Source organism: Sminthopsis crassicaudata, chromosome 5, assembly GCF_048593235.1.
Source record: "Sminthopsis crassicaudata isolate SCR6 chromosome 5, ASM4859323v1, whole genome shotgun sequence".
NCBI classification, from domain to species: Eukaryota; Metazoa; Chordata; class Mammalia; order Dasyuromorphia; family Dasyuridae; genus Sminthopsis; species Sminthopsis crassicaudata.
In genome coordinates this window covers 35455537-35475678 of record NC_133621.1, presented here as the reverse complement: position 1 = coordinate 35475678, position 20142 = coordinate 35455537, and the positions used below count along the sequence as shown (strand labels likewise).

Sequence of the window (20142 nt, the reverse complement as noted above, 5' to 3'; positions counted from 1 at the left end):
GATACTTAACTAAACTTAAAGATCGATGAAAACATAGAAGACAATACAGAATTTTAATACATAAAACTGAAAAGATTTTACAAAAACAAAATCTACATAGCTAGGATCATAAGGGAAGCTATTAACAGAAAAAATTTTTGCAACAAATATGTCTGAGATATAAAATATATATAGGTAATGAATGCACATATAAAATCAAATCATTCCCTAGAAGAGAAACATAAAAGAATGAGTATTTTTTCAAAAGGAAAATTGCCAGTTGGTAATAATATGAAAGACTACTCAAAATCATTAGTAATCATCACCCAACTCTAATGTTTCACCTAATTCACGTATAGAGGAAAATGGCAAAGATGATGACTTAGGAAGGCAATGGAAAAGGCATCCACTATTATACTGTCAATGAAAATGAACTGCCTCAAACATTTGTGATAAGAGTGATAAGAGAGTAAAAGATGTTTCTTCATTTTGCCCAAGATAGAAAAAAGATCCCATAAATAAGAAACAATGGGCATTTATAAGGAACTTAAATACCAGTCTCTATGTTAAGCAATGAGAAAATAAAGACAAATGTGAAAAAAACTTCTGCACTTACATTCTAATAATACTTTGGATAAGAGTTGAAACCTGGAAATTAAGTAATGCCCAATCACATGGGAAATGTTTTAAAAGACTGTGGTATATGGTTATAACAGAATAATATTATAACAGCATAATACTACACTAAAGTAATAATAATATTGATAAGTAACATTTTAATGGCGTCTACTAAAGCACTGCACATTGTTATCTTGGAACATAGGTGCTACTAATCCTCATTTTAGAGATGAAGAAACTGAGGCAGACAGAGGTTAAGTGACTTGCCTGGGGACCTATAGCAAGTGTCCCAAGCTATATGAATTCAAGTCTTCCTGATTCTAGGCCTATAACTGTACTGTGCCACCAGCTACCCCAGAAAAAAAGGAAAGATAAATGCAATGAATTTGAAGGGGAAAAAAGTAAGAATCAAGGAGATACAAAATTGAAGCAAACAGAAAACAATAAATACATATGGAAATGGAACTCAACTTGTCAGCACCAAGTTTTGCATGGAAAGACCTGAAAAAAATTCAATTCTTTCTTTCCTTTTTAAAATTTTTTTGCAAGGATGGATGATTGGAGAGGGAGGGGATAGGGAAAAGAGGGAAGGAAATGGAGAGCAAGGCATAGTGTATATAATCAGCCACAATTGATATGACTATGGCTTTTATTACAAAAGAACACACTGAGAGAGGGCAGGAAAGGGATGTATGTAGAAATGATTGTGATGTAAAAACAAAATGTATTAGTAAAAAAAAAAAAAACTTTCTTAAAGCACGGACAATTCCTCACCAATGCTGAATTTATGTATTTAAATACTAGAAACAAAACCAAAAACATTTTAAAAATAGCTATTTCAATAACTCTAAAAAACTGTGGCAGCTGAAGACACAAGGAACAAAGTACTGCCATGAAGTCAAGAAGGCCTGAATTTTATTATTAGTATTACACAGAAATTGCTGCTGATTTGTATGGATTTTTTACTAATTTTTTACTAACTTTTTAGTTGTCCCTTTAAGGTTCTTTTATTACACCACACATCACTCGGAGAAAGCAATAATTTTGTTTCTGCTTTATCTATTTATAGTTTTCCTAATTTCAAACCAACTCTAAATTAATAGTACAAAACAAACTTGGTCATAAGGTATAAATTTATTAGAGGTTATTGTAACCTCTTTTGCTAATATTTATAATTTAAATCATAAGATATTTGAGGGCAAAGGCTATCTTTTGCCTCTTTTTTGTACGTCCAGAACTTGGCATGGTATCTGGCCCATAAGAGGTATTTAAATGTTTTTCATTTTTGTTCATTAGGGATATTGGTCTAGAGCTTCATTTTTCTGTTTTGACTCTCCCTGGTTGATGACCATATCATTGTTCGCATTTGAATTTGATTGCAAAAAAATACCAAGAGATCCAAACAATTTATGTCATATTGTAATTATTCTTTGAATGTTTCATATAATTTATTTGCAAATATAATTGCAAATTTATAAATTTAATTAGACTAAAATGACTGGTGAAATATTAACTGGTCGAGAATAGAATGACATTTACAATATTACCTAAATTATTATTTAATGTTATAGCAGTAAAAAAGCAGCAAAGGGGAAGGAGAGAGAAAAGAGAGAAAGAAAGAAGAGAGAAATAATGAAATTAGAGGCAGCAAAGGTAACAACTGGAAAGTAGCAGGCCTGGAGTCAGAAATTCATGATTTCAAATCTGGCCTCAGACACTTACTATTTTTATGACTTTGGGCACCCGTTTGCCTCAGTTTCATAAGCATCTAGTTTACTTTAAAAAGTGAACTAGAGAAGGAAATGAAATGGCAAACCATTTCAGTTAACCTTGCCAAGATAACCAAACCAACACCAAATGGGATCACAAAGAGTCAATTAAAACAAAAAAATGAAATTCATATGGAGGCAAAAAAGTTAAAAACATCAAGAGAAATAATAATAAAATGACATGGAAACAAAAGAGGGCCTAGCAGTACCACATTTTAAACCACAGTACAAAGCAGTAAGTTGATAATATCTTTAACATGTATTGGACTACCAGCCAGCTAGGTAGGGGAGGGGATTGGGGGAAGGAGGGGAAAATTTGGAACAAAAAGTTAGGCAAAGGTCAGTGTTGGAAAAATTATCCATGCATATGCTTTGTAAATAAAAAGCTTTAATAAAAAAATAATTAAAAAAAAAAAAAAAAGAAACAAGTTGATACTGGTTTTAAAAAAACCAATTAGTGGTTAAAAATCAGATATATAACACACACAAATGTTCCTAATACCAGCTATAGGCTACAAAGAGAAAAATCAAATAGTACACATAACAAATTCATTCTTATTGCAAGTCATATCTCTTTGTGACCCTAAATTGCGGTTTTCTTGGCAAAGATACTGAAGCAGTTTGCTGTCTCTTTTATGATTCATATTTCAGATGAGAAATAAACAAATAGGGCCATGTGACTTACCCAGGTTCACATAGCTAGTAAGCTTCTGAGGCTGGATTTGAGCCCAAGAAGATGAGTCTTTCTGTTTTCAGGCTCAGTTACCATCCAGCTGTCCCAATCTTATGCATATTGCCTTTTTTTTTCCTTCTATATATGTTGAAATGTTTATGTTTGATGGGTTTTTACTAAGAACATTTTTTTAAATGTTTTTATCTAAGGAGGATCATGTCCTAAATCATGCCAACAAATATTTTCTGGGTCATTTAGACTTGATATTATGGCAGGTATCTTATTTAAAGGAAAACACTTGAAGAAATTTTCCTTAAAACATTTCAAAATATAACTTGCTATATGTGAGGGAACACTGTAAGGGATTCCTGATGAAGAACAATGGAGAAGAGAGAAGAAAAGAACAGAACAGTGCCACAGGAACCAGTTGATGGCCTAGGCTTGACACTATACAGATCTGAACAAGTAGCAGAATAGCTTGATGGTAGGTAGAATTGCATAACATATATACATATATATAAAATGAAAGAATATGGTCAAGAGTTAAGGAGAGCCTGTAATAAGTTTGGATTTGTAAAACATAGTTAAGTATAGTTAATCAAATGGGCTGCCATTATTCAAAGAATGTGTAATCAGAGAACTCACATTCTGTTCTCTCTTCCTGTGCAAACTTTGTGTCATTTTTAATCTAGTTCACTGCTTTGCCAATGAAAGGAAGAAGAGAGCTGTAAGTTTTTTCCTCAATGTGCATTAACAGAATAGCTGGAAAGCAAAATTCATAGAGCATGAAGCAACCACACCTACCAAAAAACCCCAAACCAGGGGACCACAGTTACATAAACTCTTAATCTAGACAAGAACAATGAAGGTAGCTTACTGCTCTTTTCTATCTTTTCTTTCTGTCAAAAGCTCCAAACCAAAGCTTGGAGCAGGAAAGGTTTTGCATACTATGATTAATTTAATTTCTACTTTAATAGAATAATGAAAGCACTTCCACATTAACATTTATTTGGGATCACCACCTATATATAGACATACATATATTACATGCATACCAGATATGTGCACATGTATACTCACTTCCCCCAGGAGAGAAGTGGTATTCTTTGTTCACTTTTCCGCAAGAAATACATTCACATAATACACTTTCAAGTTCACCATATACTCCCCAGAACTACTTTATAGTAAGTTACCTCCTGATCCCAAGTTTTGAATTAAGGATTTAATTAGTAAAATAAGCAATACATTGTTCAAGTCAAGTGCAATAGATTTGGCATCAGGAAGTCAAGTCAATAAGCATTTACTAGTAAGCACACCCTATGTGCTAAGCATTGTGCTAAGCACCAGGGATACAAAGAAAGAGAGCCCCTGCTCTGAAATAATTCTTATTTTAATGGGAGGAGACAATAAGCTGACAGCTATATACAAACAAGCTATATAATAATTTTCTGCAGTTTGTCCTACCATTTAGGAGTGTCAAGAAAAGTTTCTTGTAGAAAATGGTATTGAAAAAGGCCACAGAAGCCAGGAGCTGTACATCAGGAAGGAGAGTATTACAGATATGGGAGACAACCAAAGAAAGTGACCAGGGTCCAGAAATGGGAGTATCTTGTGTGAGGAAGAGCAAAGAAGTCAGTCGTGGGATTGCTGGTTTATGGTGAAGGGAGTCAGATGCAAGAAGACCAGAAAAGCAGAAGGGGCCAAGTTACGAAGCACTTCCAAAGTGAGAGCACTTTATGCTTTATTTATCTTTATGTTTGATCTGAGAGGCATATTATTGAGAAGGGGGTATAATATGGACAGTGACACTTGGGGGAGACTAAAGAGCAATGCAACCAACTCAACAAGGCCAGATGTGAGGGAGTGAGGGCTTACAACAGGTGGCAGCAGCAGAAGGAAGGGAGCAAAGCTAACTCTCCAAGGGTAGGATCAACAGGACAGGAAGACTTAGAATCTTACTTCAGTTGTTACCCAACTGGGTTCCAAGTTATCCTTAACAGTTCCTACTTCACTTGGCTACTGTGAGAATCAAATATCATCACTTTATAACCCTTCAAGTCTATATAAAAGCTGCCATTGTACTATTTATTATCAGAGTTATTTGTGACCAAGGAGACCAAGAGATAAAAGCTAGTCATTTATCACATTTCTTGTGAGTTCTGAAGTAACTTTGCAGCTGAGAAAAATAATTATAAATGTGTAAGATAAAAAATATGACTTAGAATGAATTATATGTTTATGAAACATTATTCATCTAGAAAGTACGACTGTGAAAGGCAACCATGTACATTCAAGACTATTTGACATATGACCCAATGGAAAGAAACATTTAGGTTAAAAGAATTTTATTTTCTGTACTGTATTTGTGATATTGTAGATCTTGTGTTATGAAAAGTGAATACTGTCTGAAAGTGGTTTTTAAAATTGAGATAGTAGCATAAAAGGTCATAAATTTAGAGAATCACTAGTGAGAAAAATGTTTTGCATATTACCAAAATTATTATAAAATGCTCTGCATTTTATAGGTTATTTCTTGGCTACATCCTAGAAAAACTACAATTATCAGAATTAATGTTTTGTTATAAAAATATATGCAGAAACCTCTGGGAAAAGATTAATTTTTGGTGGTCACTGGAAACCTAAGCCTTTAGGTTCAATGTAGTAACAACTGTTTCACGGCATTTTCTAGGAAGATATCCCCACAAAATCTGAGGACTGAGTATAAAACCTGTGGATTAGCAACTGATAAGCCTTGATCTCAAAACAAGATCATGAGGAGAATTAAATACAATACATATTCAACATTTCATATCAATAGAAAGATTCAAATAGCACTGGGCATAGTCTTAAAATAATGGTATGTGTAATCTATATGTAACTACTCTCTTTATTTTGTTCGTTCATTCTTTCCTTAACTTCTACAAGAATCCAGTCATTCAAGAATTATAATATACAATTTAATATATAGTAATATAATACATAATTATAACATATAATTTACAAAACATAATTCAAAAATGAAATAAAGATACATACCCATATATGCTGCCCAATGAATGGCTCGTCTGTCCTTCTTGTCAAATGCATTAATATTGGCACCTCTGGATAGCAGCAGATTGACCATCTGGGATAAACAATAAAACGTTACATTAATGCATAAAGTTGAGATGCTCTCAATTAACTTTTTTGGGAATACATGGATTTTTTTTTTAAATGTAAGAAAAAAAAAATCCAATGAGTCCACAAAAGAAAGGAATTGGACTAATTGGACTACTTGTACCCATTCAATAAGAAAATGTAAAATGTCTAAAGGAAGTAAGCTAAAGAAGTATTTATTAAGTTTCGACTATGTGCCAGGCACTGTGTGTTAAGCACTTTACAATCATCTCATTTAATCCTTATAACCACTGTGGTAGGGAAGTACTACCTACTAGGTACTGTTATTATACCCAATTTTACAGGTAAGGAACCTGAGTAAAACAGAAGTGAAGTTACTTGTCCAGGTTAACACAGCTAATAAGTGTCTGAGGCTGGATTTGTACTCAGATCCTCCCAACTCTAGGCCCAAAATGCTTCTTTCTCTGTTATGCCACTCCAAAGGATATTATGGATTCAATAATGCTTTTAATTTGTAACCTTGGACTTGATAATTTTTACTTAAATTTCCTACAAACTAAAATAAATTTGTCATTTTGTGATAAATAGTAAGAAAAATAAACCAAAATACAATATAGCAGCCTGACACTTAGTTTCCATAATCCTCAATGCAAGTTGTATTTGTTAACTGACTATAATTGTGGGATAAACTTCTAAAATAATAATTAAGAAACAAATGTCTGTTAGAATGACAGTTTAAAGTTTTATTATGGGTATGAGGAAAAATGAAATCCAAATTCAAACTTAGAGAACACTAAATAATTATTAAATGATTGCATACCTCAACATGCCCACTGAATGCTGCATGATGTAAAGCTGTCCTGCCAGCTCTATCAGACACATTTACGTTGCTTAGGAGGGGTACCAAAGCTTCAGCACATTGGACAGCTTTGTTTGCAGCAGCTATGTGTAAAGGAGTTTGCCAATTTTTGTCACGAGCATTAACATCTGCTGAATGCTTCAACAATACCTGGACAGCTTCCTGAAAAATATGTGTAAATAAACATTAGTGGAAAAGAATAGAATAGTTCTAAAATATGCAGATACCCCCTAAGAAAATTAAAATTAAATGATGTTTGTGGAATCTATAATCAAAAAAAATTACTATTAATAAACTTTGACAAATCCCAAAAAACTGAAGGTTCTCTTAAGGACATAGTAGAGACAAATCAATCATGTAAAATTGTGACTTAACCATTCAGGTAACTTAGGCTTTCTCTCTGGATATTTCAGATATCTGACTCCCCCAAAACAAAGTAATTCTTATTGTTAATTCTTGTTTATAGGCATAAAAAAGTAAAAATTTCTTTAGCAAATGATGTTTTTCTTACCTATTTCTCAACTACAAGTTTGATTTTCTTAATATTACCTCCTTTTATTCCTTAAAATATTGAATTTTTTTCAACAAGCACTTAGTTGCTAGAGATACAGTGAAAAAAAAATTGCTGCCCTTATTGAATTTATGTATTCCTTTGGTGGATTCAACATGTTCACATATAAATTAATTTACAAAATAATTTTTCCCCCTGAGGCTGGGGTTAAGTGACTTGCCCAGGGTCATACAGCTAAGAAGTGTTAAGTGTCTGAGATCACATTTGAACTTGGGTCCTGAATTCAGGGCTGGTGCTCTATCCACTGTGCCACCTAGCTGCCCCCTACAAAATAATTTGACAAAGGAGAGAGTACTAATAAGACTGTACTCAGCTTTGGAAAGGAAGATATTTCAAGGCTGGGATCAAGAAGGGAACATAAATATCTCATTTGGCCACCAGTGGCACAGTAGGAGTCATCTGGTGGGAGGAAGAAAACTGCCTGTGTGGTACTAGAGAGAGGGGACTAGCTTCTTATGTAGAAGTGGCAGATGATCAAACTTGTACTTTCAGAGGAAAGCAGGAGTGGAACAAGCATTTATTCAGGACCCACTGTATATAACACACTAGGTCAAGCACTTAATAACTATCTCATTTGAGGTTCATAACAACCCAGTGAGGGAGATGCCATTATCATCTCCATTTTTTTACACAGAAAATCTAAAAATATACTTGGTCCACTTTAGTTAAGTGGTTTTAAAATTGTTGAGTAAGAGATACTTAAGGAACATTGGGGAAGAGATATCCATTGGGCAAAGTTTAGGGGAAGAGAATAGGGAAGAGAGAGAGCACAGAAGAGAGAGAGTAAAGAGGAGAAGAAAAGACGTAAAGAGAAGAGAGAGGAAAGAGAAAAGAATGGAAGGAAAAGGGGAAAAAAGACATAGGGGAGAGGGAGAGAAAACATTCTTTCACATATTATTCTGGCCTTCATTTATTCTTTACTCATTTGCATGTCCTATTTGCAATAGGCTCAACAGATGTTCAGTCTTACACTGATGATCTTGGAATGCCTGGAACACATATCCATCTTTAGCTCGACAACTGAATGTTTCCTTTCCCTTTATCCAGGTGTGTCACTCCTCCATTAAGCTTCTCTTCTAGCTTAAAAGTCACCTATTTTATTCTAGTGATTTTCCATCTCATAGTTTTATGGGTTTTGGTGGGGGGGTTTTTCCTGCATACTCCACTTTCACAATCAAAATGTAATAAGTTTCTTAAGGCAAGGAACCGTGTTTTTTCATTTTTGCCTCCTGAATGCTTAACATCTTACACATGTTAGAACCAACAAATCATCTTACACACATTAGACTATGATATATTTTTACAGGTTCATACTCTTAATCCATAATTGTGACCTAGAACCCTACGCATTAAATAACAACCTCTAGTTTTTCAATGAGGACACTTAAGGTCTGAGATGTTATAAGATCTTGGCCAGAGTAATAGTGTAAGGTTTTGAATGCTTTTTCCACAACTCAATATGAATTAATTTGTGAAAAATTATGATATGGTAGGGAAAAGAATCACTGAAGAACTTTGAACAGAAAAGTTACAAGTCATCTCTTCTTGTTACTAAAATTTCTTGCAACTGTAGTGTTTTTACTAGTACTTTCTCAGTTATCATGACTTAATTATATTAGTGAATATCTAAACACATCATAGGAAGCAATAGTACAGAAGCAACATGGTCTCATAAGTCAAAAGTAAATCTCAGAGTGTGAGAGTTTCCTAGAGGGTTGTGAATAAAAGATACCTTAGGAGAAAAATGATCTTTATCAAATGAGTTGTTTATAATAGGAGTTGGGGGAAGGATATCTGGATTACTTTTGTCTACACAGGATGCTAGAGACTCAGATTTTCCCATTTGTGGAGAAAAGTAAGTTTTTATAAAGTCATTAATAGTGATAGTATGGCCATGAGGTAACCATTTCTTCAAAAATTATGCAATTAAGAAACATTTCATACCTCACTACAAGATGCAACTGCTCTGTGTAAAGGAGTCAACCATTTGCTGTCTTTGGCATTAACTCTAGCTCCTGCAACAAGAAAAAAAAGTTAATTTTTTAAAATTAAAAATTATTATTTCTTTAAAATCATGAAACCAAAAGTATTAACAGATTATGTTTCAAACATTAAGAGATAACAACAAATTTATAGGTACAAGGTGAAATTATTTTAGAACTTAGATAAATATACTTAAAGTAGCATGTACTTATTAATAAATCAAAGTAATGTATTTTTCTATAACTAGCCAAATGATTATTTGAAAGCACATGTTCAGATCTCATCAATTCCTTTCTCAATACTTCTGGCAAACATTTTTATTCTATCACCATTCTATCACCAACTTGAACTACTAAAATTAACTCCTGACAGGTCTTCTCACTTCACATTCCACACTATCACCCATACTGTCATCAGACTAATATTCATTCACGGATCTGGTCACTCCTGTTCAACTGCTCCCTAAAATGACTGTTGGATAATACCCTTTTATTTGGCATTTAAAACCCTTCAAAATTTGGCACTATTCCACCCACTCACCATTTCCTCTTTCCAAAGACTTTTTAAAAAAATTCTATAAAATTCACTGTCCATTTGTCTTTAAGTATGTTACTTGTGTACTAACTCAAAATGCCCTTCCAGCTGAATAGCAAAATCCAAACAGGAATTTCATTGATTTTAGCTTTTCCTATATAGGTACTTAAGTTGATCTCCTTTTTGGATTTTTCTTTCTCGAAAACATTTTGATAACTATTTTTAGTATAAATGGCTTCCTTCATAATTCAACACATTTTATTTTATGCAATTAAAAATATGATTTTGAAAGTGGTCGATAGGCTCCACCAGATTGTTGAAGGGTTCATGAACACAAAAAGGCAAAAAAAAAAAAAAACCTCTGATCCTAGAGTCCCTTCCACCTTACATTTAGACTTTGCAACACTGGCATACATCTTAAAGGAACATAGATTTCCTTATTTTATGCCTCACTTGATGCTTCAAAACACTGAACAGTTCAGCTTAGTTTTTTTCTATTGCATTTCCAAAGGAATCTTATGTTGTAACATCTGCAGGAATAATTCCTTTTGGAAGGAAAGCATTAGTAGGGGCATTCTGTTTTTCATAAATACCAACAATAAGATTTTGTAGTATCCAGTGCAACACCACACCCCCAACATCAATTATGAGATTGTATAGTTACAATCTGCTGTAGAGAATCATTTACAAAAGTTTTCTTGTTACCTCAACATACATTTAGATCATCCGATGAAGAGTTTGTAATGATGAAAAAGCAGATGTAGTTCTCAGTCGTCTAGTTTTGGGGATTTATACTGTCCATGACACCGCCCCCATTTTTTGGAGATAATTTCTAAAGTAATCTATCCACATTTTAATATTTACATCAACTTCAGCATGGTTCTGTATATGCCTGGTGTTGCCATTCATGGTGACTATCATCCTTAAGATCATTTGTATTTATTTATACAGACTTTGGAGACAGATATTGGAGTTAAATGTGCTGTCCTCAGTAACAAAAAAGAGAATATACTTTTTTGAAAAGAACTGCTAGAAAAACTTGAACACAGTTTGGAAAAAAGATCAACATCTTGCACCATACACTAAAATAAACACAAAAAGATACATGACTTGCATACTGAAGTCTACCTCAAATCAAACAAATAACTAAAAGATGAACCTAACAATTTAGTCCTATCTGATTTAAGAAAGCAGCTTATAGTAGTCCTCAACACTTGTATCATATGCCCTTCACTAAAGTGCTAATAAAGTGCTTTTTTCTAAGACTCTTGATTGAGATTGCACCTTATATTCACTTTGATTAACTGATTTACACATACTTTTACTAATTTACACAAACCATTGGAAGCTGTATTTTATGACATATGTAAATCATACATATTTTTTGGAAGACGATGGCCTTGGTGGCTTTGTTTGTTTCACAAAAGCAATTCTTATTATAACTCTTGTCTCTAAAGGACAAAGTCATTTGATTTGTACACATTGTGGAGAGGCAATATTGAATTGGAAGTTCAGATCTTAACTGCTGCTTACAAGTGTTTGACTTTGATGGAGTTATTTCTCCTCTCAATTTCCTCATTTATGAAAAGAATAGATTGTGCTAGACTTTCTAACCTAAAATCTCGTGTTCTATGAAACTTTTCCAAAAATACAACCTCATAGAAGTCCATGGATTGTCTACACTGTCAGCACTATTATCTGTCATGTATAAAGGCAACAGCTCACTCAAAAATGCTTTCAAGGTTTAGGCTATTCAATCTAGAATGTTCAACAATCCCATAATCATACCATGAGTAATTGAGAAGGAAAGAGACAAAAATTTAGCTTTGAAAGTTGTTGAATTGTATTTAAAAAAAAAACAAAAACACACACACACACACACAACAAGAACAGTGAGCTACACAAAATAGATTCAATTTCACATATATGGAGGCATCAATCCAGTGGAGGTGCCCTCAAGGTTATAACACCAAAGTGAAGGCAGCCAGGATAATGCTTTATGTTGACATTGGATATCTGGACTCATAATTATCTGCTGGATTATTTAAATAGTTCTTTTAAAAATGAAGAGAGTGAAGAAATGAAGTCTTAAAATCAGGCAGACAAACCAATAGAGAGCTGTAACCTATTTTTATCTGAATTCCAAATTTTATCTTCCAGAGAAACATTTTATAATCTGCACCTTTGCATGCTGAAATGGGTCTGCAATGATGTTTTTTAAAAATGCAAAGACAAAGAGGCTCTGTGACAATAAAAACAAGTCAAATCAGTATCATCCATTTTAATTTGGATTACCCACTAAAATTTTCTAGTTTTAAAAAAATTCATGAGAATCATGACACTGTTTTTTTCCTTTTTCTTCATTGTAGTATGGCACTTAGTAGGCCAATTTTATATCAAAATAATGAGAAGAAAATACAAAAAGTTTTTACTATCTCAAATGAAAAAGTTGATTGATTGTTGACAACAGTTTGAGAAAAAGAACCTTCTAGCATAAAACAGGGGGAAAAAAATCACAGACATAATCATTAGATAGAATGAGAATGAATTTCAAATTCCTTATAGCCAGATACTGAATGATCTCCATAATCTGACTCTGACTTCCCTTTTCATCCCTTACAAATTCAAGTTCTAGACAAACCAAACTCCCTTAATTCCTTGCCCTTCTACATATGGAAAGATACTTTGTGCCTTCTAAAATAAATTCCTCTCACTGAAAACATGATGAAAGACCAACTCTAGCAGAGATTTCCTTAAATTCCCAATCAAAAGTGACTTCTTTTGTTACTTAACACTGTGCCCTGTGTATTACACATCAACTTGATTTCTGAACAAAACGTGTACATTTCTTGTCCCAAGATCAAACATGCAAACTTTAGTTTTTATTTTTGTTTTATGTTAATTTTATCTACATAAGTGATTCCCAATGGTTTTTATCCTTCAAACCCTTTTCAATAGTAACAAAAAGAAAACATATTATGGATCTCCTGGTTTAATTTAATAAACTACTCAGAATAGTGATAACTTTTGCCCCATAAACTCCAAATTAAAATATGCATTTTATAGCTATAATATTATACATTTTAATTCAGTTATAATTATTAAATATAAAAGTATTAAGATTATTAGCATTTTATGCAGAACATTCTATAATAATTAAAAGAAACAAGCCAGTAAGACTTCATATGCTTATAATTATCTGCACTTAATATATATTGAAATATTGAAAATGTTTACATAATAATCACATGCAAACTAAACTTCAGTGTTGAACTTTATTTAAACAAAGGTTTGTAATATCTGACCATATAGTTTTTGTTTTGTTTGTTTTTGGTGAGGCAATTGGGGTTAAGTGACTTGACTAGGGTCACACAGGTAGGAAGTGTTAAATGTCTGAGGCCAGATTTGAATTCAGGTCCTCCTGACTTCAGGGCTGGTGTTCTAACTGCTGCACCTAGCTGCCCCTACCATATAGTTTTAAAACTAGTTCTACACTGAATTCTCTGGATAAGAGAGAGAAACATTTAGCCAAATGATGAAAATGAATAGTTTAATTTTTTACTAGTTAATAACAAAACTGTTATTTTATTATTTATTCTAAAATTTACTTCATTTATTATTTATTTATTTTTGTTTTTTATTTATTTTAAAGATTCACAAGAATGTTTGCATATAAACTAACTTTCATAAGACAAAAATCTCCATGACTTTCTTTTCCTGTACCACTTCCATATCATTTATACTTTCTCAGAAACTGGTGGTAAATCAATACTACCAATTAGTTCATTTGAAAATCTGCCAAATACAAAAGTATCACAATTGGAGGATAAATTTAAATTAGAAAACATTTATACTGAGTCCATGATGGTTTCAAGATAGTGTATAATGTGCATGCCCAGAGATCAAGACTATTTAATAGCTGATATTTGCACTACAAAAATGCAAATGCACAGAACAGCTTGGTCATATGATTATACAGATTAAGTATGATTACAAAGTAACAGAATGGACTAGGGAGCTTCTCTTAACTGCAATGTATGGAAATCAACTGCATGCAAATGCACCCGAGAATTCACTGGGAAATGGCTCAAACTTAAATATTGAACCTTTGTGGTAATTTAGAAATAAAGGGTAACAAACTGAGAAACTACAAGGCCACAATGTCCTTAGTCAGAAGCAGAGTCTGGTCTAATAGCTGCACAAACACTCATTATCCATATAATCATGATGATTTTGAGTCATATAATATGACAAATACACACATGCTTTTTGACATAAAAGAAAAAATATATTTGTGACATAACTGGGCACTTACGTACTATTTAAAGCATTATTAAAGAATGTGAACTTCTTGGACCACTGTTTAAACTACTAAATGAGAATCACTGATCTAGTGTTGAGGAAAGATAAAGCTTTTTTTTTTCCTCTTTTCATTTCTGAATAATAAGTGGATAATCTGTTCCAAGTCACATAAACTTGTTTCAACTTCTGACTGAAACAAATACTGGCTAAGATACTAGGCAAGTCCTTAAACTTTCTAGGTGTCCCAGGACAAATATGATTCTAAGTTGCAGTTAATCAGTAAGCATTTATCAAGGACATATCTGGTGCCAATATTATGCTGAGTCCAAGGGGTATGAAGAAAAACAAATACCTTCTAGGAATTTATACTCTAATAGGGAAGACAAGAAGCAAATAACTACAGAATAAATGGGAGACAGATCCCCATATTGGAAGAGCTAGTTTCTTCAAGAGATGCTCTCTATACTAGTGAAATAACAGATCTCAATTTAATAGCAACAATAGTATCTTCCAGAATTGTAAAATTGTTTTCAGTTCCTCCCAGCACAGGAAATATAGCCAGCACCCTGTGGGAGGGCTCGGGTGCAAGACCCCCTTCCAATCCAGTTAACTAATTGGAGACATCATCAGGTACAAAGAGAAAACATTTATTTAATCCCTGCAGGGAGAGGCCCAAACCACACACTTAGAAGCCATCCCAACTCCTGCCATGTGTGGAACCTGACCAGCTTCTGGCTTGTCCAGGGTTTAAAAGCAAAACTCCAACCTTCTCATTGGATAGACTAACAGGACGTAACCATCCTTGACCAATGATCACTAATGCTGGCTGCCTCCTACAGGTCATGTCACTTCCTACAACTTCCTGTATCTCAGGTTCAAAGTTCATTCCTCCAGAGAGTAAATGACCTCCCCAAGGTCTCATTCTGGCAACATGTGACTCAATACTGAAAAATACTTCATTGAATCAGTCCCATTCAACCCTGATAAATTGGGTCATGAGCCAAATTCCCAAAAGGGAAGCCTTTCCCTTCGCTAAAGATCAGTGAAGCCCCATTTTTGGCTATTTACCAAAAGCAGCCATAGGTCATGTCATCAGGCCTGGAGTGGGTAGAGAGGTTAAAAAGTGTGAGATTCTACAGAACAATTAAGTGATCAATAGCAACCTTGAAGCAAACAAGGAATTGGGTAGCTAGGAAGGCACAGGGAGATTCAGCCAATCAGAAAGCGTCTTCTGGTTCTAAGAAAAGCACAAACTAAAGATAATAACCGATCTAGACCAAAGTAGTTTAGGTCAAAGACTTGACTTGACCAAATCACTATTGCACCTGCTTAACAGGCTAACTGAATATTAAATGACACACCCTGTAGAAGTTTTCTGCCATTTGTGAACATGAGATGAATGATGATTAATATAGGCCACAAAACAGATGTTTTCTTATCACACTACAGTTGCTCTAGCTCTCTAGATAATCACTCCTCCCTCAAAGACATTGTGTTTATTAGACCAGTCTGTTACATATAGCCAATCTCCCAGAGGAGGCATTTCCCAGCTCAGCTGCTTGGCAGGTCCTCTGCCCTGCCATTGGTGTATTTTTGTGTTTACTTAATCATGCACATATTTACCACTCAATGAAATGTAAGGGCCTTCAGCAGAGGGACTATTTTCCTTTAGTCTTATATGCCTTTAATGCAATATTCTAGTAAGAACTTAATACTGGTTGAATTTTGAATTCAATATAGGTTAAACATGTGCAATTCTTCTGAACTTCCACATAAATTCTTCTACATTTGTAATGCTATAACTGAAAAATCAGAACACAAAGAAAAAAAAAAAAGAAAGCAAACAGCAGCAATAAAAGGGTGAAAATACTATGCTTTTATCCACATTCAAAGTTCTCTCTCTGGATGTGGATGACTTTTTCCATCACAAGTCTACTGGAACTGCCTTTAATCAGCACATTGTGGAAAGAGCCAAGTCCAACACAAATGATCATCATGTAATCTTCTTGTTACTGTATATAATGTTCTCTTGGTTCTACTCACTTCATTTAGCATCAGATCATTTAAGTCTTTCCAGGCTTTTCTGAAATCAGCTTCTCATCATTTTATATAGAACAATAATACTCCAGTGCATTCATATATCATCACCTCAACTAATAGGCATCCACTCAATTTCCAATTCCTTGCTATTTGAAAAAGGACTGCTGCAAAAATGTTTGGTTTTGGGCACTGGGAACAGGACATAGTTTCAAATTGCTCTCCAGAATGGTTGGATCAGTTCACAACTCCACCAATAATGTATTAATGTACCAGTTTTCCCAGTTTCCTACAAAATTCATTATCTTAGCCAATCTGAGAAATGGTACTTCAGAGTTGTTTTAATTTGCATTTCTCTAATCAATATGATTTAGGGCATTTTTTTAATATGACTAGAAATGATTTTTAAATTTCCTCATTTGATAAACAAAGAATAAGAGCAGACAATTATGAACTGGGGAGTAGCTTGTATTCTCTACAAATCTTAGAAATGAGGCCTTTATCAGAAACACTGAATGTAAATCCCCTTCCCCCCCCCCCCAGGTTTGTTTCCCTTCTAATTTAAGCGGCATTGGTTTTGTTTGTACAAAACCTTTTTAATTTAATATAATCAAGTTATCCACTTTCCATTTACATCAGGCTCTTCTTGGGCCATAAATTCCTTCTTTCTCCACTGATCTGAGAAGTAAAACTATACTTTGTTCTCCTAATTTGCTTATAGTGTTATGCCACAGTTCTCTTTTATTATCCTGATATGCTTTCCCTAATTATCTCGACTCAGTCCAGCCTTGGTTTCCAGGCTTCCCAATTCTGCAAAACCTCCCCTCCCTCTTTATCACAATACTTGATAGAAATTCAGAATGCCTCTCCCCATCCCAAGCTATTAGAATATCAGATACTGTCTTATCAAGATGCTTCTCCCCAAGTCCGGGTGCCTCCCCTAGATTATGTTATCTCATCTCTGGAAGGCTCACCCACCCAGTCAGAATCCTGTTCCTGCTCTCAGTACCCGGACTCTGTCCCTGCCTCAGTCTACCCTCTGAGTCTGAGCCCCATGTATATATGTCATTGAGAACTGTTTACTAGATTCTTGGAGATCTCACTCAGCTCTGGGACCAAATCATGGATCCTATATCTCTCCAGTTTCTCCAGCATTACAATAGTATCACCCTTTATATCTAAATAGTGAAATAATTACAACTTTATCTTGGTATAAGGTATTAGTTATTTATCAGTGCCTAGTTTCTGCCATACTAATTTCCAGTTTTCCCAGCAATTTTTGTCAAATGCTGAGTTCTTATTCCAGGATGCTAGCTGAATTTAACTAAAAATAGGTCTTTCTTCAGGAACATCCTTGAAAATCAGACTTCATTCTACACAAGTCATATCATTACATAACCACCCACATAGCCACTAAAATATGGGCCACAATCTCTGAACAAAATATAAGGTAAAATAAATCTAATCAATCAAGTATTTAAAAGCATCTATCAGATGCCAGATATTATGCCAGATATGCAAAGAAAAGTGAAAAGGTCATTGCCTTCAAAGAGTCTGAAACTCACCATCCAAAAGAGTCAAGTGTGTAAACCAGAGAGAGTGAGTTATGGTTTAATGCAATATCTTGTTGTTCAATCATTTTCCAGTTGTGTCCAACCATTCATGACCTCATTTGGGTTTTTTAAGGAAAGATACTGGAATGGTTTGTCATTTTCTTTTCCATTTCCAGATGAGGAAACCAAGAAAAATAGTTAAGTGATTTACCAAGAGTGACACAGCTAAGATGTTGAGGCCAGATTTGAATTCAGGAAAATGAGTTTTCCTGATTCCAAGGCTGGTACCTTATCTACTGTACCACACAGTTGCCCCAATGAAACAGGCATTCCAGAAAAAAAAGGAAATTTTGCTATGCAAAATTTTATGTAATAAAATCAAAGGGCTTATGGGGACAAAAATTCATCAATGATACTTGGGGGAAAAAAACAACCTAACAAAAATGGTAGCATGATGTTTTACCTTTAACATTAAGAAAAACATAAATGCTACACTAAATAATAGTTGTACCTAAAGCCTCAAGCATCTATTCAGCTTGTTCCCATGGCTCCAGTCTTGCAGAATCAATGGCTATGAAGGAGTAGGCAACTGCAACTCCAGGACATGGCTGCTCTTTCTCTTCTCAGAATCGAGAAAGAGCTATCAATCTGTCAATCCTTTCCGTGTCCGGGCTGGGTGAGGTTTCCCGTGTTGAAGAAATTTGGGTTATATCTTGTCAGAAGAAATTTGTGTTTTCAAAATAAGCATTATAGTAAAATTGACTTGTATATAGGTTGATAAAAGGAATATTGGGAACAAGACAGCAGGTAGAGAAAAAGGAAGAAAAGGGACTTGATGTGGAAGAGTGATCTTTTTGCTTATAACTATGAGATAGAAGGGAGGTAGGGATATATCCAAACATTCAGGACAGTTAATACAAAAGGTAAGGCACATGAAGCATTATGAATGAATTAGATTAAGGATACTATTTTGAATAGATCACAGGATACATGGAAGAGTGCAAAGATAGGTCAAGGGAAAGCTGTAAAGGTCTTTAAATTACCAAGAAAGGGAGGAATTTGAATTAATACTATCGATAATATCAATAGTCTTCTCTATGATCAGACTTAAAGTTAATATCACTTTGGAAGATATATGGAGGAAGGATTGGAAATGGAGAAGCACTGAGTTCTTCTAGACAACGATACTAATTAGAAAGTTGAAGTCTAGGTAAAAGATAAAGGTATGAATTATGGTAGTTTGTGAGTGAAGGGTAAGAAGGGGAGGAATAAGAGAGAAATGATGGTGATACTGTGATACTCTTCAGCAATCAAATGGCTATGTAGGATGAGAAGGAGGAATGACTGGAATTAAGATGACTGGAAGGATGATGGTACATTTGAAAGATAAAGAAATAGACTACACAAAGAAAGAAGATTATTTCTCCTCAATTTTAACTCCCTTTGAAAAGTTTACAGGGTACTTTCAAGCACTAAATCTGTGATCCTATGAAACATCACTGGATCACAGATTTAGTGCTTGAAAAGTACCCTGTAATTAGAATTTATATATGTTAAAAAAGATGGTCCTTTGTTTTCAGGGAGGAAGCTGGTATTGTTAAAATCACTGCATAATCTTCCAAAATTCAGCATAGTCAATCAGCTTCCTCCTGTTCAACAACGAGCCCAAAGCACTATCAACAAATATGTCCAAGACACAGGTACTGCTAGACCAGTTCTGTGGTTTGCTCATTTAACTAGGCTATAGTTTGCAAAAAAAAAATACACTTCATCCACAGAATTTTTTTGATGTAGATATATTTTAGGTCAATAATCTTGAGTGATTAAAAATTGGATAAGGTTCTCCTTATCCAATGTATAAGGGCTCGATGACATCAGCATGCTACCAACAAACAATAATAATATACAGAGCATGCCATCATCCATAATCTCTCTTCATTCTAAACTATGGACTCAAAATGATTTTTTAAAAAAAGTTTTTATTGACATCATTTTCATTTTATAATTGTTCTTAGTATGACAAACAATATTTCTTAACACAAAAGAAAAAAAATTCTGCATAGCTTGTCAATACACAAAATAGTATTAAATACGTAATGGGGTAAAGTATGTTCTCATGATGGAAAATGAGGCTGAAAAGGTAACAA

The 20142-nt window shown here is 34.0% G+C and overlaps 1 protein-coding gene across 6 annotated transcripts in view; it reads right to left on the bottom strand.

Moving 5' to 3' along the window:
* The window catches only part of ANKRD28 (ankyrin repeat domain 28), a 150933-nt gene that overhangs the window by 47583 nt on the left and 83208 nt on the right, over nucleotides 1-20142 (bottom strand). For all 6 annotated transcript variants that reach the window (XM_074270730.1, XM_074270731.1, XM_074270733.1 and 3 more), the window contains exons 4-6: nucleotides 9531-9601; nucleotides 6977-7177; nucleotides 6076-6163 (exon numbers count right to left, since the gene is read on the bottom strand). In XM_074270730.1, the coding sequence (XP_074126831.1) occupies nucleotides 6076-6163 (88 nt within the window). In that variant the 5' untranslated portion in view covers nucleotides 6977-7177; nucleotides 9531-9601. The remainder of the gene's footprint in view (nucleotides 1-6075; nucleotides 6164-6976; nucleotides 7178-9530; nucleotides 9602-20142) is intronic.